Source organism: Corvus moneduloides, chromosome 2, assembly GCF_009650955.1.
Source record: "Corvus moneduloides isolate bCorMon1 chromosome 2, bCorMon1.pri, whole genome shotgun sequence".
NCBI classification, from domain to species: Eukaryota; Metazoa; Chordata; class Aves; order Passeriformes; family Corvidae; genus Corvus; species Corvus moneduloides.
Genome location: NC_045477.1, coordinates 71,171,327 through 71,192,924, shown reverse-complemented (window position 1 = coordinate 71,192,924; position 21,598 = coordinate 71,171,327). Strand labels below are relative to the sequence as shown.

The 21,598-nt window shown below is 35.5% G+C and overlaps 1 protein-coding gene across 1 annotated transcript in view; it reads left to right on the top strand.

Annotated features, from left to right (window-relative positions):
- Nucleotides 1-21,598, top strand: part of MYCBP2 (MYC binding protein 2) — a 382,709-nt gene that overhangs the window by 79,809 nt on the left and 281,302 nt on the right. The window contains 16 exon segments of the mRNA XM_032099995.1: nt 2,209-2,381; nt 3,434-3,559; nt 3,655-3,782; nt 6,468-6,559; nt 7,437-7,571; nt 7,656-7,739; nt 9,015-9,111; nt 10,640-10,832; nt 11,441-11,715; nt 12,658-12,879; nt 14,533-14,724; nt 15,549-15,755; nt 16,500-16,631; nt 17,171-17,349; nt 20,023-20,165; nt 20,949-21,049. Of these exon segments, the coding sequence (XP_031955886.1) occupies nt 2,209-2,381; nt 3,434-3,559; nt 3,655-3,782; nt 6,468-6,559; nt 7,437-7,571; nt 7,656-7,739; nt 9,015-9,111; nt 10,640-10,832; nt 11,441-11,715; nt 12,658-12,879; nt 14,533-14,724; nt 15,549-15,755; nt 16,500-16,631; nt 17,171-17,349; nt 20,023-20,165; nt 20,949-21,049 (2,479 nt within the window).

Sequence of the window (21,598 nt, the reverse complement as noted above, 5' to 3'; positions counted from 1 at the left end):
AAAAACAATTTTTAGTCTTCCATAAATATTTTTCACGTTTTTTGGATGGTTTGTTCAAGTAAGCCCAAAACAAACATGTTCTCTTGCCTGCATTTTTTAAATTTCTTTTTTGCATCATTCTCATTCCAGTCTCATAATATTTTGGGGATTTTAATCTGTTCTGTTTCATTACTCTCTTTATTCCCTCTTCTCCATCTACTTAACTCTTGACTGAATAACTTCCCTGCCATATTCAGCTGCCATATGTGTGTGTCTTAAACTGCTCCTCTGTTAGGTATTGGTGGTTAAGACTTGAATAGAAGAAGGGGTGGAGCAATGGTATTTTTTTTTCAGTTCTGACGTTTTGGGAGGTTAAAGTAAAGGTGTTTCTTTAGATGGCATAGACATCAGACTAACTGTATTTATTTCAGTCTTTGGAATGGAGTCTTTGAGCAAGTGTAGATAATAAGCCTTTGTTCCAAAGCAGAATAATAACATCCCGTTCTTCTGTAACAATTTAAAAGCTATGTTAGCTAGGATTTAGGAGAGAAATCTGAACTTCCTTCTGAGTTCAAGAAATTGATGATGTTTAAATTGTTTGAACAAAACAAGTTAGAGTAATGCAGGGAACCAGGTAGTTGGCATTCATCTGGAAAAGACTGTATCTCATAGGATCATGTCTTTAAAAGCTACTTGCATGCTACTTTGAATATCTTCATCCAAAATTGAAATTCAAGAATTTAACAGCAAATTAACATGGAAGCATGTGTTTGCCTAACACATTTGTTTATGACATTGGAAGTACCTTGCATGGTTGCAGTTCTGCATTATGCACAAGCCCAGGATTGGTTCAATCTCATGGGCTAAGTACCAGTTCTTACTTAAATTATGCTGACATTAGAGATAAGAGTAGCACCCATATCCCTTAGAGCTCTGTATTTTCAGCATGTTTAAATCCACTGAAAGACTCAATGAGTGAAAAAACTCAGTTATCAATGTCCATGGGAACGCAGCAAGTTTCACAGGAGGCAAGGTAATGATACTCAACTTGTAGACAATAAAATGGTTGTTCAGCTTGAGGAAGTCCAAAGTCATGTTAGATTTTTATGATGGGTAAACATGAATTGAGGTGTTTTACAGTCTTGCAGTATTTTGGGGACTGTAGACCTAAATCTAGAGCTTAAATACTTAACAGAAGAGTGGATTTATTTCTCTGTTATATTCCATTCTTGTTCAATAGAAAATTCTAAAACAGTCCGAAGAAGAGACATGTTAATAATTAGGCTATTAGTAGTTAAATACTTGGTATATTGTTATTTCTGGACATTCTAATTCATGCCTTTTTAAATGATGGATTCAGTTTCTTGTACAGAAACAGAATTCTGATGACATACATTTTAAACATTTCTTCAAAGCTTTGTGACTTAATCTTTTAGTGAAATTCAAGCAGTTGTGTAATGTCATATGTGTGTATAAATTTGAACATTGCTATCTTACTGAAATCCTGAATACGTATGGTGTCTTTTAATATTTTAAGTTAAAAAACTATTTCTTTCTCCATTAGATTTTTAAAAGTGTACCAAGTAAAAATGCTTTTTGTGCTTATACAGAACACTCCCATAGACTTGTCTTCTTACTGTTTCTTCCTTTTACATAGTGGTTTCAAAGATTTCATTTTCTATGTGTTAATCTCTATTATAGAAAGTCTCTGTATTCCCTTGTTTATGCTGCCCTTTTTTATAATCCCTTAAAAACTCATGAGGCAATGTTACTCATTTAAAAAAGCCCAAACAAAATATGTTGGATTCCTCAAGATTTTTTTACTGTTATTTGAAGGTAAGCCTTTTACTTTCACTTGGCATCTTTATAATTTTTGAGCACATCTGCCATTCTATTTAGTACTTTGCTAGTTACTTCATACTACTTAATAGATAATACTGTGTTAACATTTATTAGCTTTGAGAAATGACCTCAAATTTTCTGAAATTTTTAAACCCATAATATGACTGTTTGACTTAAAGTACAATCATGTTTTTGTATCTTTTCATTTGCTGGAGTGTTAAGCTAGTAAAGTTTTCATGTATTTGCAGTAGTGATGCTCAATTTCAGAAATTTATACTGGCAGATCTACATTTTACATTAAATGTCTTAAAAATGTAATTATCAGTTAGATTTTGTATTTTTTCAGTTGATGAAAGGTTTTGTTCATTCTGCTTTTTCTTGCTCTAGGTTTTGCCCGAATGCCAGGGAACTGTGGAGTTACAATGCAGTAGTTGCCGATTCCAGGCTTCCCTCAGCTCCAGACATGCAATCCCGGTGTAGTATTTTGAGCCCAGAACTTGCTCTGCCAACAGGTTCCAAAGCTCTAACCACCAGATCTCATGCAGCTTTGCATATTCTAGGTATACATTTATAGTTGATGAGTCAGAACCTTAGATGAAATAAAGTAACCTAACTTCATGTATAAACAAACTAATCTAAAAACTTCCTGACATTTTTCAGTTAAAATTTTACTGTAGTCTTTCACCATTGCTCTTAACACTTATAATTTGGCTGATGTCATTATCTTCTGCCATCTTAATGATGCTGGAGGATTTTAGAGTTCTGGTGGAACTTGTTAGATGCCAGCATAATAAAGTAAGGGACCTTCCTAGATGATCTTTTTGGAAAGACTGCAGATGAAAGTAAATGCTCTTAACCTGGAGTCTCAAAAAAAAAGAACCCAAACCTGAAAAAGTGCTCTTCAATAAGTTATTTTTATTTTAAAGTAAATGCAGTATATAAAATTAAAATATAATCTTTGCAATGTTGTATAATGAGTCACTAAGAGAAATATGATTTTCTTTTGTAGGTTTTTTTGTAGTTTGAAAATGCAAAAATTAATTCCACTGTGTTCATGTATAAACTATACTTCAAAGCACAGCTTTGGAAGTGATTTTAACTCACTTGTCCACTGATTGTGATAAGTCATCTGTTCCTTGACCTGCTCACTTCGTTGTGTGCTAGAGATGGATAACTTTCAACTTGAACAGTACTTTTTTGTGTCTGAGTCAAAGTAAGGCACGTTTCATACCCATGTGTATGAATGAAACACCTTTTGTGAAGACTTTAAAATCTCCTCCTAATTCAGTTACTACTTCAAATCTTTTGGGGTAATACTGTAAGTGTAAAAAGGAAAAAATTGTCACTGGCAATTTATTTGCCATTGGAAAAGTTGCAAAGTAGATTTAATCACGTTTGTTATTCTGGATAATAAATTAAATGAAGTTGACTTCAGTAGCAATCCTTGAGATTCTGCAGCAATGACCCTTGACCTAATCAAAAGTATAAAGCTACTCAGTATCGTGTGTGGTTTAGGGACAAAACAGATTGCTTTGATTTTCTTAACTAGTATTCATTTCCATTTCAATCAGCAGTGAGAAATTTTGGGTTCTTTTTGGTTGCTTTCTTTTAGGTTGCCTTGATACATTGGCTGCTATGCAGGACTTAAAAATGGGTGTTGCAAATACAGAAGAAGAGACTCAAGCAGTAATGAAAGTTTATTCTAAAGAAGACTATAGTGTTGTTAACAGATTTGAAAGTATGTACACACTAAAATTTTATAGTAAAAGCTGATCAGCTTGCAGAACAAAAGACTAAGATTAGTTATATTTTCCCTGGGGGTTTTTTTTGCAGGTCATGGAGGAGGCTGGGGTTATTCAGCCCACTCAGTAGAAGCTATCCGTTTCTGTGCTGATACAGATATTTTGCTAGGTGGTCTTGGTCTTTTTGGTGGTAGAGGTGAATACACTGCTAAAATAAAGGTAGGAATTTTTATTTTGTTTAAGCAATATTATGTCTCAAAATCAAAACTTCCGTAGTACTATCTAAAACCACAATTAGTTTTATTTCTTGGTGAATGAGTGGTTTACTGTATGTGTAAAGCATTATGCAGGCACAGTGGATGAAGTAGAGAGCTGAGAATTACTGTTGTGATGGATTGGCCCATTCTTACCTTCACTAAATGCTGTGCCATCCTAGAGATACCTTGGGCAGGTATGTTAGTGGGCCGAATGCTTCTGTGATCTATTTACACAGAGCTCCAAGGTCCACCAGCAGAAAATTGGTGTTGTGGGCTTCAGGTTAAAATCGCATCCTATGTGATGCACGAGGAGCTGTTCTCAAAAGCAAAAAAAGAGTCCTTATCAGGAGCCATTGCTTTCCATTTTCCCTGCCACTTTCTTAAGACTGCTCTCTGGATAGCTTCTGGGCTGGGATTCTTCAACTGAGAGCAACCGGCACCAAATGCAATTAACTCTGTGCCAAGTGTAGGGATGATTACAGGTGGAGCATGTGTGCTGATTATTTTAAAATAAATAAACCTGGCTTTGGATAAATAAATCTCACAGAAACACACACTGTGGTAACAGAGCTCTGGTTTTGGTTAGCTGTCCTCTGCTCCTATATTCAGTAAGGATTTTGGTAACCCCATGAAAAACAATTGTAAAAGAAGACGTTACAGCTGAGATTTCTATTAGATGTTTGTATATTCAGAACATGTTATTGTTGTTACTTGTCATTTAGTGGGTTATTGAGTTTTCTTCCTCTGTTTTCAGATGAATAGGTATTGAGGGTTGTTCTAGGGAAATGGATGACACATGCTTAGCAATAACATTTGCATAAGTCAACAGGAAGTCCAAAATAAGTAGTTGCACTTTATTCTAGTTTAATGTAACAACTGAGAATTGCAAATGACTAAGTACAGCCAAGAAACTTAAAGTTAGTTGTGCGTTTTAAATACTAGAGGTAATAATGGTATTAAAATACTCCAGTATTATATTTTCAACTTTTTTAGGATTATCTTACATCTAAGATAAGATTTGCCAGACTTGCCAGAAATAAACAGTGTATTAAGTAGGTATTTGCAAGAGAAGTCATAAACGTGTATTTTGGACCTTTGTCAAACTCACCAAACCATAGAAATTTTTTTTGAGTAAGAAAACAAAGTTCTCTTAGTAAAGGTGTTATGTTTTGTCCCAGTCACCAATTGTTTATAATGTGTCCTGGGGTGATGTTATAAAGCTGCTTTATTCCTTAACTGTCTGCTTAATGCCCAAGGATGCTGTGCCTTTCAGATGGACCCAGGGTGTGGTGGCCAGTGAACATACATTACAAGGGACAGAGAGTTCTCAGTAAGACAAGCCCCTAGTACCACAAGAACCACTTCATGTTAGGGCGACCAGAAAGGCTTCTCCCAGGCTGCCATGTTCTGTTATGTGAATCTATCCCAGTTTGGATTCCCCGGTTGGCTGTCAGCCTCCTCCCCTCATCGCTCCCCCAGAGCTTCCCCACTGGTCCCCGTTCCCTAGTCCTGCCCTTTCCCCACCCCCAGATAAAACTGTGAGCTGTGGGATCATGTTGGTGTTTGCCTCTGCACCCTTCGCCAGCGTAGCAGCAATAAATGCTGCTGGCGGAACGCACGCAAATGCCCTTCTGGACTCTTTGGTACCGACGGCATTGCTGAACCCACCCGTGCGGCTGTGGGGGCACGCGGGACCCCACGGAGCCGGGCAGGGATGGTATTACCGGGGGGTAGGGCCGGAGCCACGGGACCCGAGTGAGGGGCGGTTGAACAGCTCAGCCCAACAGCTCAGGGCCTCCAGAGTTTTGGCGAGGCTTGGGAGGAGGGAGTGCGCTGGGAGCACTGTGCTGCTTTTTTGGTTTTTTGTGTTCTGGCTAGCTGGGAAAAGGTTCTGTTGGTTTTTCCTTGTTTTTAACCTTTCTTTCCCCTTGCCTCACTGCCTCCCTTCCCTCCTCGCCGATCTGGGGAGCCTGCGGAGGTGGCCCCTGGTGGGCCCACAGGGTGGCCCCGGCTGGTCAGAGCCCACGTGTCTGTTCCCTCTCTGGGAATTTGTTGTATTTTTTTATTGTGTTCTACCCTGTTTTGTTTGCGTGTTAATAAATAGTTTGGGTTTTTTTTCCCTCTTTCACTTTTTGTGACCCATTTGTCTCATTGATGGAGGAAAAGGAGTCCCTTTGGAGGAGGCCCTCATTCCAGAGCGCTTCCTCCTAAAATTTTGTCTCCAACAACCGAGACAAGCAATATTAACTATCTCTGCTAAACTGTCAAGCTGTCCCTTTCCAGAGAAGTTGAGTATATCTTATACTGTATAAACATTTCAGTCTGTAATGGAAAACCTGCACCTGCTGGCCAACTTTGCCTTTTTTAGATGCTGTGCTTGTGTCTTTCTTGCACGATTTAGGGAGTTTTTCCCCCACTTAAAATATATATCTGGACATAAGGCTGGGAGGTAAGCGTCAACTGCTACTTCTTAACAGTTAATGCCTGACTTCCAAATGGGATTTTGCCTGTCAGTGATATGAAGTAGTAGTTATTTTTGGGAAGGGGAAGGAAGAGAAGTGTACAGTTTCCAGAATTGCCAGACAGGAAAAAGTAGTATTATGAGATTTCTAACTCCCAATTTTACCCTTTTTCTTAACTTCACCAGTTGTTTGAATTGGGCCCAGATGGGGGAGACCATGAGACGGATGGAGACCTCCTTGCTGAGACAGATGTCTTAGCATATGATTGTGCTGCCAGGTAAGATGTTTAGCTTACCTACTTATACTTGCTTCTTGATCTTTAGTTTTACTTTCCCCATACACATTTTAATATCACTTTAAATATCAACAGAGATGATCTACATCATTAGAATTTTGTAGCAAGTGGTATAAAATTTCTAAAGAATGTGGGGAAATAGCAAAACACCAAATACATTCCCAAACCATTACGGTATTTAAATTAAAAGACAACAAATAATCTAATTCTTGCTCTTGTATAAATCCAAGTCAAATCCCATCTTCCTGTGATGAGATGACAAGACAAAATATTGCAGCAGCTCTTTTGTGCATATGGATGGGGTTAGCCATGTTGTAGCTGCTTTTTAATTCCCTGTAGTGAAGTAATTTAAAATTCAAATGATACATGATTAATTCTTTCAGGTTTAAATCTTTCATATCAATCCCCTAAATATATATTCTGTTACTTTCTTTAATATTTATTGTAATTACTAAGAATTCATGTATAAGTTCTTGTAATTTACAAGCATTTTCTGGAATCAAATTAATTTTATATAGTACCTTATAATTAATACTTTACTTGCCGTATTATATATTACATGTAATTGGGTTTTTGTATGTTATTTTAAGTTAATGTCTCCTTACTGTATTTGGCATTGATATCTGATTGTTTTCACAATTCAAAATCAAGCTAGCCTTAGGCATTTGTAGGTCCTCAGAATTACTATTTTTTAATTACTACAGTATTTTTCAATTAAAAAATTTTGAGTTTTGAATATAAATAGATACAGCTTAAGTCCATTACTTCTCAATTTCTTTTACAATCAGGGTGTAATTTGTTAAAAGTTAAGATAAAAAATAATTCACATCTATCATTTTCAAAAATTTACTTCTCACAGAGAGAAATACGCAATGATGTTTGATGAGCCAGTACTCCTGCAAGCTGGCTGGTGGTATGTAGCCTGGGCAAGAGTGTCAGGACCTAGCAGTGATTGTGGATCTCATGGCCAGGCCTCTATTACTACAGATGATGGGTAGATATTTTTTTCTATATTTTTTTATTGAAAAAGAAGAGCTCTAATATGACTTGAATAATAATTGGGTTGTTTTTCTTTCAGTGTTGTATTTCAGTTTAAAAGTTCCAAGAAATCAAATAATGGTACAGATGTGAATGCAGGGCAGATTCCACAATTACTATACAGGTAATACTTTAACCTCTGGAAGAATTTACTGACATGTTTTTATAATAGAAATATTAAATTCATTATAACCATGTTTCTTGAAAATGTTATTGTATTTAGCACAGGAAATCAGTATCTGAAAAATGTAGGGAAAACTTAGTGTCTTTGAGAAAAGTAATAAATTATTCCCACATTCACTTCCTTGCTATTTTTCTTGCAGTCATCCTGCATGAGTCTTGAGATTTTCATTTACATCTGTAGAACTATTTCACATAACATGAGTAATGTTTTTTGCTAGTTGGGAAGTGCTCTATTTGGTAGCCCTCAGTTTAGGGACTGTATACTATTGAACAGATGATTTTAATGAAAAAAAAAGCCAAAATCAACAATGAACTGTGCTTTACAGTAAGTTACCATAAACTTACCATTGCCATGATAAATGTTATGTAACTCTGTTTTAATAACCAGGAACTCTTTCACTGTGTTGATAATATATTTTACAGATTTCCTCAGGTATATGCAAGACCTGATTTTTATGTTTTGTGTGTGTGTATATAATTCCCCTGGCCCCCACGCTGATTCTGAAACTTGCAGTTCTTTCATACCAGTTCTCTTGTGGTTGTCCTTTCTAAGCATGTCCTTTTCAAGGTTCCTTTGCAGAACAGCTCACTTCTGCCACTAAGCTTTCTGTCCATAGATGCCCTGTCTCTCCAGGTGAAGGCTTCATTTTGATGTACATGAAGTTCTGGAATGACAAATTCACCATTTGGGTGATTTCTTTGGAGAGATAGCTGAAGCCAAAAGGCAAACAAGCCTTGAGGCCTCTGAAGACCAATGAGTGGCACAAAAGAGAAGGTGCTGCAGTAATGGATGCTGTCTGTATTTTTAACCTCCACATATATTTTTCCCTCCACAAAACCAGTGTTCTTTAAGGAATAACATTTCTAGTCTTGATGTCGTCTGAAGAAATATGGTAGATACTTGTGTAATAATTGCATGTAATTAAATCTCAACCTCATTTTCAATTGTCACAGTACTGCCAGTTGAACAGAATTCAAGATATGTGGTTACTGGTCTAGAATGATTAGGAAACTGGAGGAACTTATGTTGAAAATGAACTTTTTTTGAATAGTTATGTTAAACTTTTTTCACTTGGGTTTTTTTTCCACTTGAACAATAAAACCAGTAAAAACCACAAAAAGTAAAAAACGGAAACAAAAACACCAAACCCCATCCAAAACTCTACTAAAAGTAAAAACTGGAAATTTCAAATAAGTTCTAAAACTGTTCTTCCAGGTTGCCAACAAGTGATGGCAGTGCATCCAAAGGGAAACAGCAAACTAGTGAACCCGTACATATTTTAAAGAGATCTTTTGCCAGAACTGTCTCAGTGGTGAGTACTATCAAGACTCTTTTGTGTTTCCTGCAAGTTCATACATGGTTAGGAAACTGAAAGATGTAGATGTAGAAATTTTGTGTTTGCTTTCTCAAGCAGAAGTTAGGTACACTGATAGAATTTTTTATTTTTTTACTTTTTCTGAAGATTTCAGATGTCACTTTAGATCTAAACTAAGCTTGGTATTCACCTGAGAATGAGAGCCTAGAAATGTGTTTGTTTACAAGGTTAGCTACTTAGTTTGGAGTTTTCTAGGTGGAGGGGAATTGGGATTGAGCTCATTCTCACTGGTTGTTTTCAATGTACAAGCCTCACTTTCTGCTGAAAAATCAGTATTAGCAGGCTTTTTAGAATTTTGAGGGAGCTTTACTGGTGTCTTCTATGGCTTTTAGATTACTGGCACTAACTAGTCACTGGTGAGATTTATTTTCCTCTTAGATGCATTCTGGTGCACACTGAGAATCAGATAGCATTTAATTAAACTTTGGTAAACTGAGGTAAGGAGTATTTATTGGCACAGTGAACTGCAACTGCTATAGAAGGTAGTCTGCAGCTCTTCACATGCAAGGGGCTAGTCAGATTTTGAGAAATCCTGCATTAAGTTGAAATGCAATAATATCATGCAGGATAAGGTCAATTCTGTCTTTGTGTTTTTGAAGTACAATCCCTTATCTGTTGCAAGCAGTGATTATTTTATTTTCAGTTCCATCCTGGTTTGTACTTTATACTGCATTACACATAGTGTCAGTGTTCTGCATGGATAGTTATATACAAGTTATTGCCTCCATAGAGACAGTCATAGTCTGATTTTCTAAATTGGCTCACTTTCTTTCATTTATGTGTTCTCCATCTCTTCAGTATTCTCTAATGATCAGGATGATCTTCTCCTGTCAGGTTTCTTCTAGGAATGTATTATCTACATGATTTGCATTTTTAGTAATCATATTATCAACATATTAATAGCTACTCTGAATATATGTTTTCTTAAAAACATTTGCACTAAGTTATGAACTTCTGTGGATTTTAACACCACAGTGTATCCTCTCCATTGTCTTGCTGCTCTTACCCTCACCATAGATAAGAACCAGGATGAGAGGAGGGTTTTGACTTTTTGAAGTTTCTGGAAGCATTTTACATCTAATTTTGAACAATCAGTTTGATTGTTGCAACTTCAAGATGTTCAACACCAAACACATTTATTTTGCTTTCTGGGTTGCAACTTTGTGAAGTTATTGACCCCATATAATAATAATAGTAGAAACAAAACCTTTTAACTCCTCAGATTTTTTGTGAACTATGATGTTTAGCTTTCAAGTACTGTCAATGTCACATAGTGGCCATGGTCCTGCAGATCATAACTGTGAAGTGTATGAAAAACCAAGTGAAGACAGCCTTGATAAGTCTTTACTTTATGACAAGAATGTATTGTATCAAATGTGTTTTCTTGCTATGTGCCTTTCATCTAATACTCATGCAGAATGGTCATTTCTTGTTTTTCAACACAAAATCTATCTTCCTGAAATAGGAATGCTTTGAATCTTTATTGAGCATTCTTCACTGGAGTTGGACAACACTGGTGCTGGGAGTTGAAGAACTTCGTGGGCTGAAGGGTTTCCAATACACTGCTACTCTCCTGGATTTAGAAAGGTTGCGCTTTGTGGGCACTTGCTGCCTGAGATTGCTGAGGGTCTACACCTGTGAAATATATCCAATATCAGGTATTCCAGTTAGTTCACTTGTTTGATATTTATCAGCAAATAGTCTACAGGATATTTAAATTTTGATCTAAGTATTCATGTAGGATATGATATAAAATACAATTGCTCACAGAAATGGTTTTATTGGAGCAATTAAAAGACTTGCTGTCAGTAACAGGATATTTTCAATTGTCTGCATAACGAAGTATCCCAGTAGCACACGTTTACACTGTAACCTCTCTATTTTAAAGTTGATTTCCTCTTTGACTTGTCAGTTGAATTGTTTTGGACTATTTGTATCTTCTTTTTTCCTATTTCTATACGCAGTGTGTGCTGTCGTGGTGATCACAGTGTGAATTTGAAAGGTTGTTTTCATGCATGTACTTTAACAATGCTCATATTAAAATGCAGCATATATTATAGAAGACCAGAAATGTGGGAGTTTTTAATGTTCAGGTTTCTGTGATAAGAGTTTAACACCCTTCACTGTTTTACTTTTGGAATTAACTTTTCAGAATTTAGATTCAACAATGTTGCTAAATTCCAGTTTTTCTATTTGCAGGTAAAATTTTAACATGAAAATGTTGCATTATTGTACATTTAATGCTTCTCTTTGTGTAATCTTCTAGCTACAGCTAAGGCGGTTGTAGAAGAAACCAGCAAACTAGCAGATTGCATTGGAAAAACTAGGACCTTGCTGAGAAAAATTTTATCTGAAGGAGTTGACCATTGCATGGTGAAGTTGGACAATGATCCACAAGGATATCTCAGTCAGCCTCTCAGTCTTTTAGAAGCTGTTCTTCAGGAATGCCATAATACATTCACAGCTTGCTTCCATTCATTTTATCCAACACCAGCTCTCCAGTGGGCATGTCTTTGTGACTTGCTGAACTGTTTGGACCAGGTACATTAAAATGGCACAAATAAATGTTAGCTTAGTTTGCCCTTTTGCTCAAGTTGAAGCCAAGTAATACTAAAACTGATATTAATTTTTTGCATTTATCCTGATTTGCAGCTTGAGTTCTGTTGTCTTCTGGTTTTTTCTTTTTCTTTTTTTAATTACTGGGTATTGGATTTGTTTCTGGTTTTGTTTGTTTGGGGTGTTCTCTAAACGTAGTTCAACAAGAGCCTAGGAACTTTGTCATCTTTAGCTTTTAAGATTCTCTGTGGGACAGCGAGGAAAATCTGTGGTGCTGGTTACTGTCAGCACCTGCTTTTTCCAGTGTTGAGGCCGTGCCTTAGATGTGCTTACTGTTGCTGCATGTTGCCTAAGAGCATTTTTTATCACTAATACTTTAGTAATTCCTCATTATTAAACATTACAGTAGTGCTCTTATCCAGCCAACTACATGAAAAGCAGCTGGAAATACTATTCTGTAATCAACAACTTTCTTCTGGGTGTTTTGCTTATTGTGAATGAGCATCCCACATCTAAACAATGTAGTTGGTTGCTTGCATTGCTTGTGGTGAGATGTAAACAGTTTGCTGCTTTGCATAAAAATTCATTCTTCAAGGAAGAGTCAGTTCTTTAATGTATTTCTCTAATTAAGTTGTTTAATTATAAGTGTTAATTATAAGAAATGCCTTGTCTTCAAAGGATACCATAATTTCAAAAGTAGTATTAGACGGGTTTATTATTTTAAAATAGTCCAACCAAGAATTCTAATTACTCCAGTATTGAAGATCTAAATTCAAGCTTATGAGAGAAGGTAATGTAAAATTCATAGGAAAGCTTCCTCTAAATTATTTTTATAATTACAATAAAACTGGAAATTTCCTTTCAAAAACAGTTTCTCTTTTTTCAATGCAGTGGTGCCATTCTGTTAATTTCTTTTCATGTCTTTAGGACATCCAGGAAGCAAACTTCAAGACCTCCAGTAGCCGGCTCCTTGCTGCTGTCATGTCTGCTCTGTGCCACACTTCAGTAAAGCTGACCTCCATCTTCCCAATTGCCTACGATGGAGAGGCCTTGCTGCGCTCCATGGTTAAACAAGTCAGCACTGAGAACGACTCTGCTCTGGCCCATCGCTTTCCTCTTCTGGTTGCACACATGGAAAAACTCAGTCAGGTTAGGATGTATTCTGGAAGTTTAATGACTTTGTTTACTTTGCAGCAAACAGCTGTTATGTACCTTGAAGTTTTTGCTTGATGAAGATGTAAATGAATTTGCCTAAGCGTTTTCTTTCTAAAAGGCTTAGTTCAGAAACTTATTATTTTTTCCAGTTTTCAAATTTTTGTGTGAAATATTCCACCTATTTCTTCTTTGGAGAGTGTCTGAGCAAAAATGCTTCTTGTCTTGGAATATTAAATTGGAAGAAATATGCTTGGAGTAGTGTTCTGTTGCACAGTGTTTTCTGTAACAGTTTTTTATCTTTTTATGTGATCACAAGGAGGAGCATGTAGATAGATTTGGTGTTTTGAGGAAGAGTCAACACAACTTTAGTAATAAAAAGTCATGTCCCAAACTGGAGTTTTTAAAGGGATCAACAAGGGAATCCCAGTTCATACAGTTCTAGCAAAAGTTATTAAACAATTTCCTAATCAAGGGCTCTTGAATGCTCTATTTTTGCAGTTCTGTTGTTTTAGAATTGATTTACAGGAATCAAAAGGGTAAAGATAATAATCAGGGAAATGGGACTACTAAATAGCATTCTTCACTTCAGAAGATAACGGGTAAGATAGTATGAAATTATGAATTATGCAAGAAAAGTAAATTAAGGATAGTTGTTGAGTCTACCACTACCAGAAGTTCTGAGCAAAAGGTAAGGTCAGAAGTTTTCTGCTCTTCATAAAATACGTAGTTAAGCTGGGGGACATACTGCTGTAGGCCATTATTCATGGACTTGAAAAGCACCTGCACAAATTAATGAAGAAAAAACCCAGCAGGTGCTATTAAATGCAAATATAATATTTATGCTGTGGATACAGCTGCCTCCTACCTGTAAAAGATGGAAAGTGTTCTGTACAGGTTCGCTTCACCTGATTGTCTTCTGTATTTGTTCACTCCTTGGATATTTTTAGGAGACAAAAGGGTGAGAAAGATAAACCTTGGATTTTCATCAGTAGAGCTGATTTTATTTTTCTTAGCGGAAATGATTTTCAGTATGGATATGACTTAAAAAAGAAAGTGGATGTCACTCCTAGGCAGAAGACACAGCAGATGCCTAAGCTTAGATTTGTTTCATAGTCTTCATTCAGCAAAGAACAACTGTGTTTATAATCATCCTACCACTGGTTTTATCTTACATCTTTGCATAGAAAATTCTTTTTGCTAACACCAAAATAACAAAGTTTCCAAGTTTCTTTTTTAGACACTGCAAAAGAAAATTGCATTAACAGTTTCATAGGTAGCTATATATCCACTGTGTTGTAATGTATGCTTGTAAAGCCCATGGGTTTTATGGGCTGTATAGGTTTTATTAGGCTATAAAGAAAAGACCTCTCCTGGGAAGGACACCTCGATACGGTATCTTTCCAATGCAATAAAAAACTAGTCACCACCTCATTCAGGAAATTAAGAACATTAATCAATTCCTTTGACAAAGGAATACACACTATGGTAGCTTTGCAAATTTTTAAATTTTTTTCCACCCTCTAGACATGTGTAATCTTTATGAAGTCACAGATATTTCAATTACCTAATACTTACAATATGTGAAAGTTTGTGTTTTGTTTTTTTTAATAACCATGTCATTTGCCATTGTTTTTGGTCATACTGTAGAGTGAAGAAAATGTTTCAGGGATGACAAGCTTTCGGGAAGTGCTGGAAAAGATGTTGGTCATTGTTGTTTTACCAGTACGGAACAGCCTTAGAAGAGAAAATGAACTTTTCTCTTCACATCTGGTTTCTAATACCTGTGGGTTGCTTGCTAGTATTGTGAGTGAGCTTACAGCATCAGCATTAGGATCTGAGGTAAAGCTACTATAAAATAATTTTTAGAAGTCTTTCAGGACAAACGTATTATGAATGTGATACAGGCTGTGACGGGTATTTTTATAGGTGTGCAGATCTTTCAGAGATTCTGGAATTCTCAGTTCTGAGTAGCTCATATGTTTTGCATAAATTTAAAAGCATACATTCACTGTACTAGGGAAGTACTGTTGATAATTAGCTACTTCATTAGGGCTGCAGAATACTTCAGATTGTTTAAAAAATGGCAAATTTGAGTACTTCGATTTTTGCCTGCATATGTATGTATATGATCAAATATCCTTTCATGAGGCCTGTAACTTCATTAAGTGACAGAAAAGTATTTGACTTTGTTAAAGGGATGCCACTGTCTCTGTGTTATCTGTTATCCACAGGCTTTTCTCACAGAAAGAATCAAGCTTTTGATAACACCTTGATTCAAGGTGGTTTTACTATTACATAAGATCTGTTTCTGCTCTCTCTTAATCTTGACTGTACCTAAGGCAGAAATACCTAACCTTTCTTTTAGTACAGCTAATCTGTATTTTTTTGTATTTCATCCTATAAAATATATATTTAAATACTTTAAAAATTGAGTTGGATTCATAATTATTCCTAGTTAATTTCTAATTATCAGAAATACTTTCTTTTTTAGTCAATATTAACTAGAAGGCTAAGTAATAGCATCTTCCGTGGTTTCTGAGTTGACTTCTAAAATTTACCCAGTTGAAAAATCTGGTAATTTAATTCACTTAACTTCGCTTTATTAAAGTTGTCTAACATTAAGCAGTTAATATTTTCTGACAACTGTATTTGACTTTCTACAGGTTGATGGACTGAATTCTCTCCATTCTGTCAAATCCACTCCAAACCGATTCACTAAAACAAGTCAGGGAAGAAGCTGGAATACTGGGAATGGATCCCCTGATGCAATATGTTTCTCTGTCGACAAACCCGGTGTAGTTGTAGTAGGATTTTCTGTTTATGGTGGAGGAGGAATTCATGAGTATGAGTTGGAGGTATTAGTTGATGATGTAAGTACTGAATTTGGGAAAACAATTTGAACAAAAGTAACCTCCGACTTTTTTTTTAAAGTATGTTTTACAATGTGATATTGTCACGTTCTTATTCAATCTAGACTACCAGTAAAACATTGCACTGGTTGTCGAGTTTTTTGGATTGCTTGTGGTGGAGATTTTTGTGTAACCACAAGCTACATACCATTCCTAGTAGGATCCCTATCTTGGTTATTGTCTTGAACTTTACTTTATTACAAATAACATTTGAAGTATAGGGGGCATTTCAGTTTCTGCAGCTAAATGCAGATTAGTACCAGTTATCTCTCTGTAAACTGTGAATGAAAGTAAGAAATTAAGTTAAAACACAAAACTGAAGAGAAGGGTTATGGCCTAGCAGCATGACTGTACCTACATGTTTCATGTGCTGCTGATATTCTCTCTTAGAAGTAGCATAAAACTGTATTGTGCGTTCTTGTAATGAAGCAAAACTCAGTTTTTACACACTGTTGTTGGCTATAACTGATGATTCTGATCTCTTCCAAAGGACAAGCACAGGTTACTATGGGAAATTAACCTCTCTGCTCAGTAATTTTTCCCTTTAGGAGAAAGGCTTTACTGTTGACTCTGAACAGGTTTTTCATCTTTTTATTTGCAATGCCACATGTAAAAATTTATGTAATGAAACATTAGTTGCACAATTGCTTGTGTCATGTACTTACATTATAAATGTGTTAAAATTACTTTGTTTCTTTGAATCAGAGTGATCATACTGGAGATGCAACTCATTCTCATAGATGGACATCTTTAGAATTGGTTAAGGGAACTTACACCACAGATGATTCTCCTAGTGACATAGCTGAAATCAGACTTGACAAAGTTGTGCCCCTGAAGGTAACTAAAATAAAAGCACATCTGTAGGTTTCATAGAACTTCTTTAGATAACAAAATTGAAATGTTCAATGTAAATTGTTCGGGGTTTTGTGTGCACATTCACAAGTTGGTCTTCACATGTGTGCTTCATAAAGTCTAGGTTTCATGCTGTAAATGAAAAGTTCTGAATCCTGCCAACTAAAAGAAATTAGATCCCAGTTTTTATAATAGCATAAGATAGGTAGTAGTTGCTTAGTAATTTTAGAATATTTTTGCATGTTCAACTTACTTTGTGCAACTTGGCAGTTAATTTTTTTGGGTCTGCGCTTACTCTTAAAGCAATTAGTAGTAATTTAAGTTACGGTCCGTAGTTTGGGAACACAGAACAACTTTGATATTCATTAAATGCTGGATCTTTTTTTGTTTAATTTCATTTGTAGAGTGCTTTGAAGGACTTTTCAGACTCTCCAGTATTAATGTAAAATAATAACTTTCATATACCATGAAGCCATTAGATACTTGTTTTTTACTGCATACTGTTTTTGGCTCTCCATTCTAAGGAAAATGTGAAATACGCGGTTCGTTTGAGGAATTATGGAAGCCGGACTGCCAATGGAGATGGCGGAATGACGACAGTTCAGTGCCCAGATGGCGTGACGTTTACATTCAGTACGTGTAGTCTGAGCAGTAATGGCACTAACCAAACACGAGGACAAATCCCACAGATTCTTTATTACAGGTTTGTGCGTTGTAATGATTCATTTCTAAGAAAAGTGAACAAAACCATCACAGTGCTATTATACCACATCTGGTTTTAAGAAGTGATAGAAATAAATGCATCCAGAGTGTGTTTCTGATGCCTTTTCTAGTCTTGCCTTAGGTTCTGGTTTTTTTGACTTGACAAATAATTTGGTGGTTGACTTCTTACAAGATCCATTGTTTACTACTTTAAAGCTCTAATATGGGGAATTCCTAAGATACACTATTTCAATTTCTGTTTTTTCTGTATCATAAGAGATATTTGAGAGATTACTCACTGGAATGTTTATCTCTCTGATTTATTCAGTTCTTCAGTTTCCAAAAATGATGGCATCATGTAGTGAAGCAAGGTCTATTTGTATAGGAACTGTCTCCTCTGTTACTTAGAGTTCAAAGGTATAAAAAGAGAAATTGCAGTTGCCTGAAGAAAATCAATTGAAACATCTGACTGTGCTTGCAGGGAAGCTTTACTTCAGCCTTTCAGGATGATAGTAGGAATTCACTTGTGTTAATGCTTTTGCAGAAAGCATTGCTTTCATGTTTGAGATGCTTACCCTGATTTGTATAAAGACACGATTGTCAAACTGGCAGTACAAAGCTGATCAACAGAAGATGGAAGGAATAAAAGGATCAACGAATAATAATTTACTTTTGTATTTGATTGTGTGAGGGGTACCTACCTAATAAAAGATCTAGAAGATATAAAAAAGTAATGCTACACCAACTGATGTATTTTAGACTAACCAAGCACATGAACACATTGCTCTTAAGAAGGTTTTAAAGAAGCTAAAATATGGAGAAATAAAGTGGCCAGCAAAACTATAATAATAGTATGTTTGAAGATACAGGATAGCTCTAAACTACCTTAAACGTGAGATTGTCCTCAAAGATCCAGCTTGTTAGTAAAAACAGTAATTGCTTATTAAAGAGTGGAATTGCAGTGGTGCAGATCATTATACTTTAATTGATTTAGTCTTCTGGAATCTTGAAATTTATTATGAAGTATCATAATTGGGAAGCATCATTATGTAAGAAGGATGAAAGAAGATAAGGAAAATGTCTATTTTTCACTCTTAGATTATCTGCTTTTATACAGGCAAAAGAGAAAATTAAGGAGAAATAACAATTTATTTGATTTCAGAAAAGCAAAGGACATAATTTCAGTAATGGAAGCTTCAAGGCATTCTAACTTAATGGTATATTAACATATGAAAAAACTTCACACCAAAGTCCTGTCTTCAGATCAGAACAGTCTCAAGGTTTTTTCGTTTCAACTGATAGAATTTGAAGAAGCTTTTGAAAGACTGTAGCAGTACAAGTCAGAACTGTTACAGAATAAATTGTGTTGAAAAAAAATTGCAGCTGCTGACTGTAATCACAATGTCTTTTGTAGTTTGTGTGAACAAGATAATAATGTGTGAACAAAGTAAATAATGATGCATGACTGTGGTTATGGACTTAGTTTGAGGACTCACAGTTTGATATATAATGATTTGAAGTTTTGATTTGTCTACAATAAAGAAACAAATGTTCGGTCAACTATTACAGAACAGCTGGTAAAAGTCACACTCCATTTTGTTTGGAGGATGCTCAAATACCAATAGAATTCTTTCTCATGCATATGCAAAGAAAGACCACATACAGAAGTTGACACACTTTTGATGTGGGCAGAAAAGTTTTGAATGGATGTGTTGGAAAAGTACTCAGTTGAATTGCACCCACCATCAGTAGCTAAAAAATTCAAATGAAAAAGGCTTAAGGCTGACAGCAAAGCTACATTTCTAGGACACATTAAAAAACCAAATAATCTTTTTGTAAGAATGGTTAATTCACATCACAGAGAAGGAGAGGTATTCTTGTTCCCTGAACTGCTCACAGTAAAATTTTTGAATGTTCTGAGGTGCTAGTCCTGAAATAATAATGTTCTGGAATTAGGTTTTGCAGGTTAGATCTTTCTGGACAAACATAAGATATCCAAAAGAGAATGGAAGGTTTTGTTCTACATGTTGACTACGTGATTTTATTTCTCTATGCCAGGACTTAATCACTGTCATATTGAAGGCTTGAATTAGATTATAATTGTCATTTGATTGCTTTGAAAAAGCAAATCAAACCACATCTTTTATATAATTTACTGAAATGGTACTGTGCATAATGTTGTTGTTTAGGAGAGCCCAGTTTGACATACAGAGGGGATTTAAAAGAAAGAACTATTTGTTGAGGGTGAGCCCAAGACTGTATGCCAAAGCCATAATTAATCTTTGAAATAAGAAGGATGAGTCTTTTTCTCTTATGTAAATTCAGAAATATCCATTAACAAAGTTTGACTTGTTTCTGTGATGCATTTAACGTTGCTCAGTTTTTACCAAGACAGGCACCTGGCTTTGGAAGAGCATAGCAATTAATACTTTTCTGTAGTTTAAAAGGCATGTAGAGAAAAGAAACACTGCAGAAAAATGCTTTTTATGCTTTTTGCCAAATAAAGTTTTTGCAAAGGACTAACAGACATTCCTCCAAAATATCCTCCATGATTTCTTTTGTTTTCTTTAACACTGTATTATAAATTGTTTTGCTTATTCTATGCTAAAAACTAGTCGTTTTTTCAATGTAATTTCGTGTTTGTGAACTTACTTTAACTTAATCCACTATCCAGGAGTGAGTATGATGGAGATCTGCAGTCACAGCTGTTGAACAAAGCTAATGAAGAAGACAAAAATTGCAGCAGGGCTCTTTCTGTCGTGAGTGCTGTTGTACGAGCAGCCAAAGACTTGTTGCACAGAGCTCTTGCTGTAGATGGTAAGGCTTGAGAAAGTTTACTTTACTTTTCAAAACTTGATACTTTGCTAGCAGGCCATCGTAAGTAGAATATCACCTGAATACAAGAGGTGTGATATTTCTCTTTTCCATTCCAAAGAATATTTTTCTAACCTTTCATTCCTATAGATATCGAACTGTGAGTAACTTTTATAGATCATTGAGTTATACTTGTGATATCATAGTCAGATACCTTGTATAAATTTGCTCATCAATTTAGCAAGTGTCATATTAAAGCTGGTAAGATTCTTTATTTCCAAAGGATGTTCTATGACAGGTTAGTTGCAAATTTCATGTGTGTTTTGCACAGAAGTCGTAATCAGCAGGACTGGTTAATGTAGTAAATATATAAGCACTTAAACATCCCTTTTTGAGAAATGTGGATATCAGCCATTGTAGCCAAAATGTCCAGAGTATTACATAATGCTATAAAAATTAATTTGAAGAGCTGGGAGGACTGCTGTACTAACTTTTATACTGTAGAAAATGCAAACACAGCTTCACAAAATGACAAAGAATGCAATAAAGTAATGCTCCAAGAGAAGGACCTTTTTCAACAGAGAACTGTATATAATGACATACTTATCTTGGGTGGACTTGGCAGACTCAGAATTCAATAGTCCCTAAATAATGAAAACAATTTGAAGTAAAAATAGTCTAGGAAATAGAAGTTTAACTCACAAAGGGCAAACCAGAAAAATAAGATGTGCTTTGAACTATAGTATGTTTATTAATAATACCTCTGTTCTAATTATCTTTGTTTAGCTGAAGACATTCCAGAATTACTCAGCTCTTCCAGTCTGTTTTCAATGCTGCTTCCCCTCATCATAGCCTACATAGGACCAGTAGCAGCAGCTATTCCCAAGGTATGCTCCTCAGCAGAAATTCCTGAAGAAATGTATGAATGTTAGGCAAGGGAAAAGATTTACTCTGAAAATTTGAACATTTTGATTTCTTACTATTTTGTAAATTAGTGGTTTATATTGGATAACATGACTCAAGAATTTTCTAAGAGTCAATAATTTTAAATTAAATTGAAAATAGTATTAAAAAATACCTTAAGGAAGCAGAGAAATATGACAGGCTTTAATAGTAGGAAAAGATAAGGAATGAGAAGAATGTAATTTACAACTCATTTATGAACATTGGTGGGATGAAATTTTTTTTTATGTTATATAAATTCTATTTTTACAGTAAACAGCAAAAGCATTTGCTCATTAAATTAAGATAATTTCTGTCAACTTCAGAGGTTGAAAGATGTCAGCTATAAATAAAAGAACATTTCTTTCCTGTGGCATGGCATTCTTCCATGTGCCTGGTCTGGGACACTCTTGAAATCTGTTATTAGATCTACAAATGTCAATAATCCTTAGCTAGTAGATGCTATTGCCTTTTACTGCTTTTTTCAGGAGCTC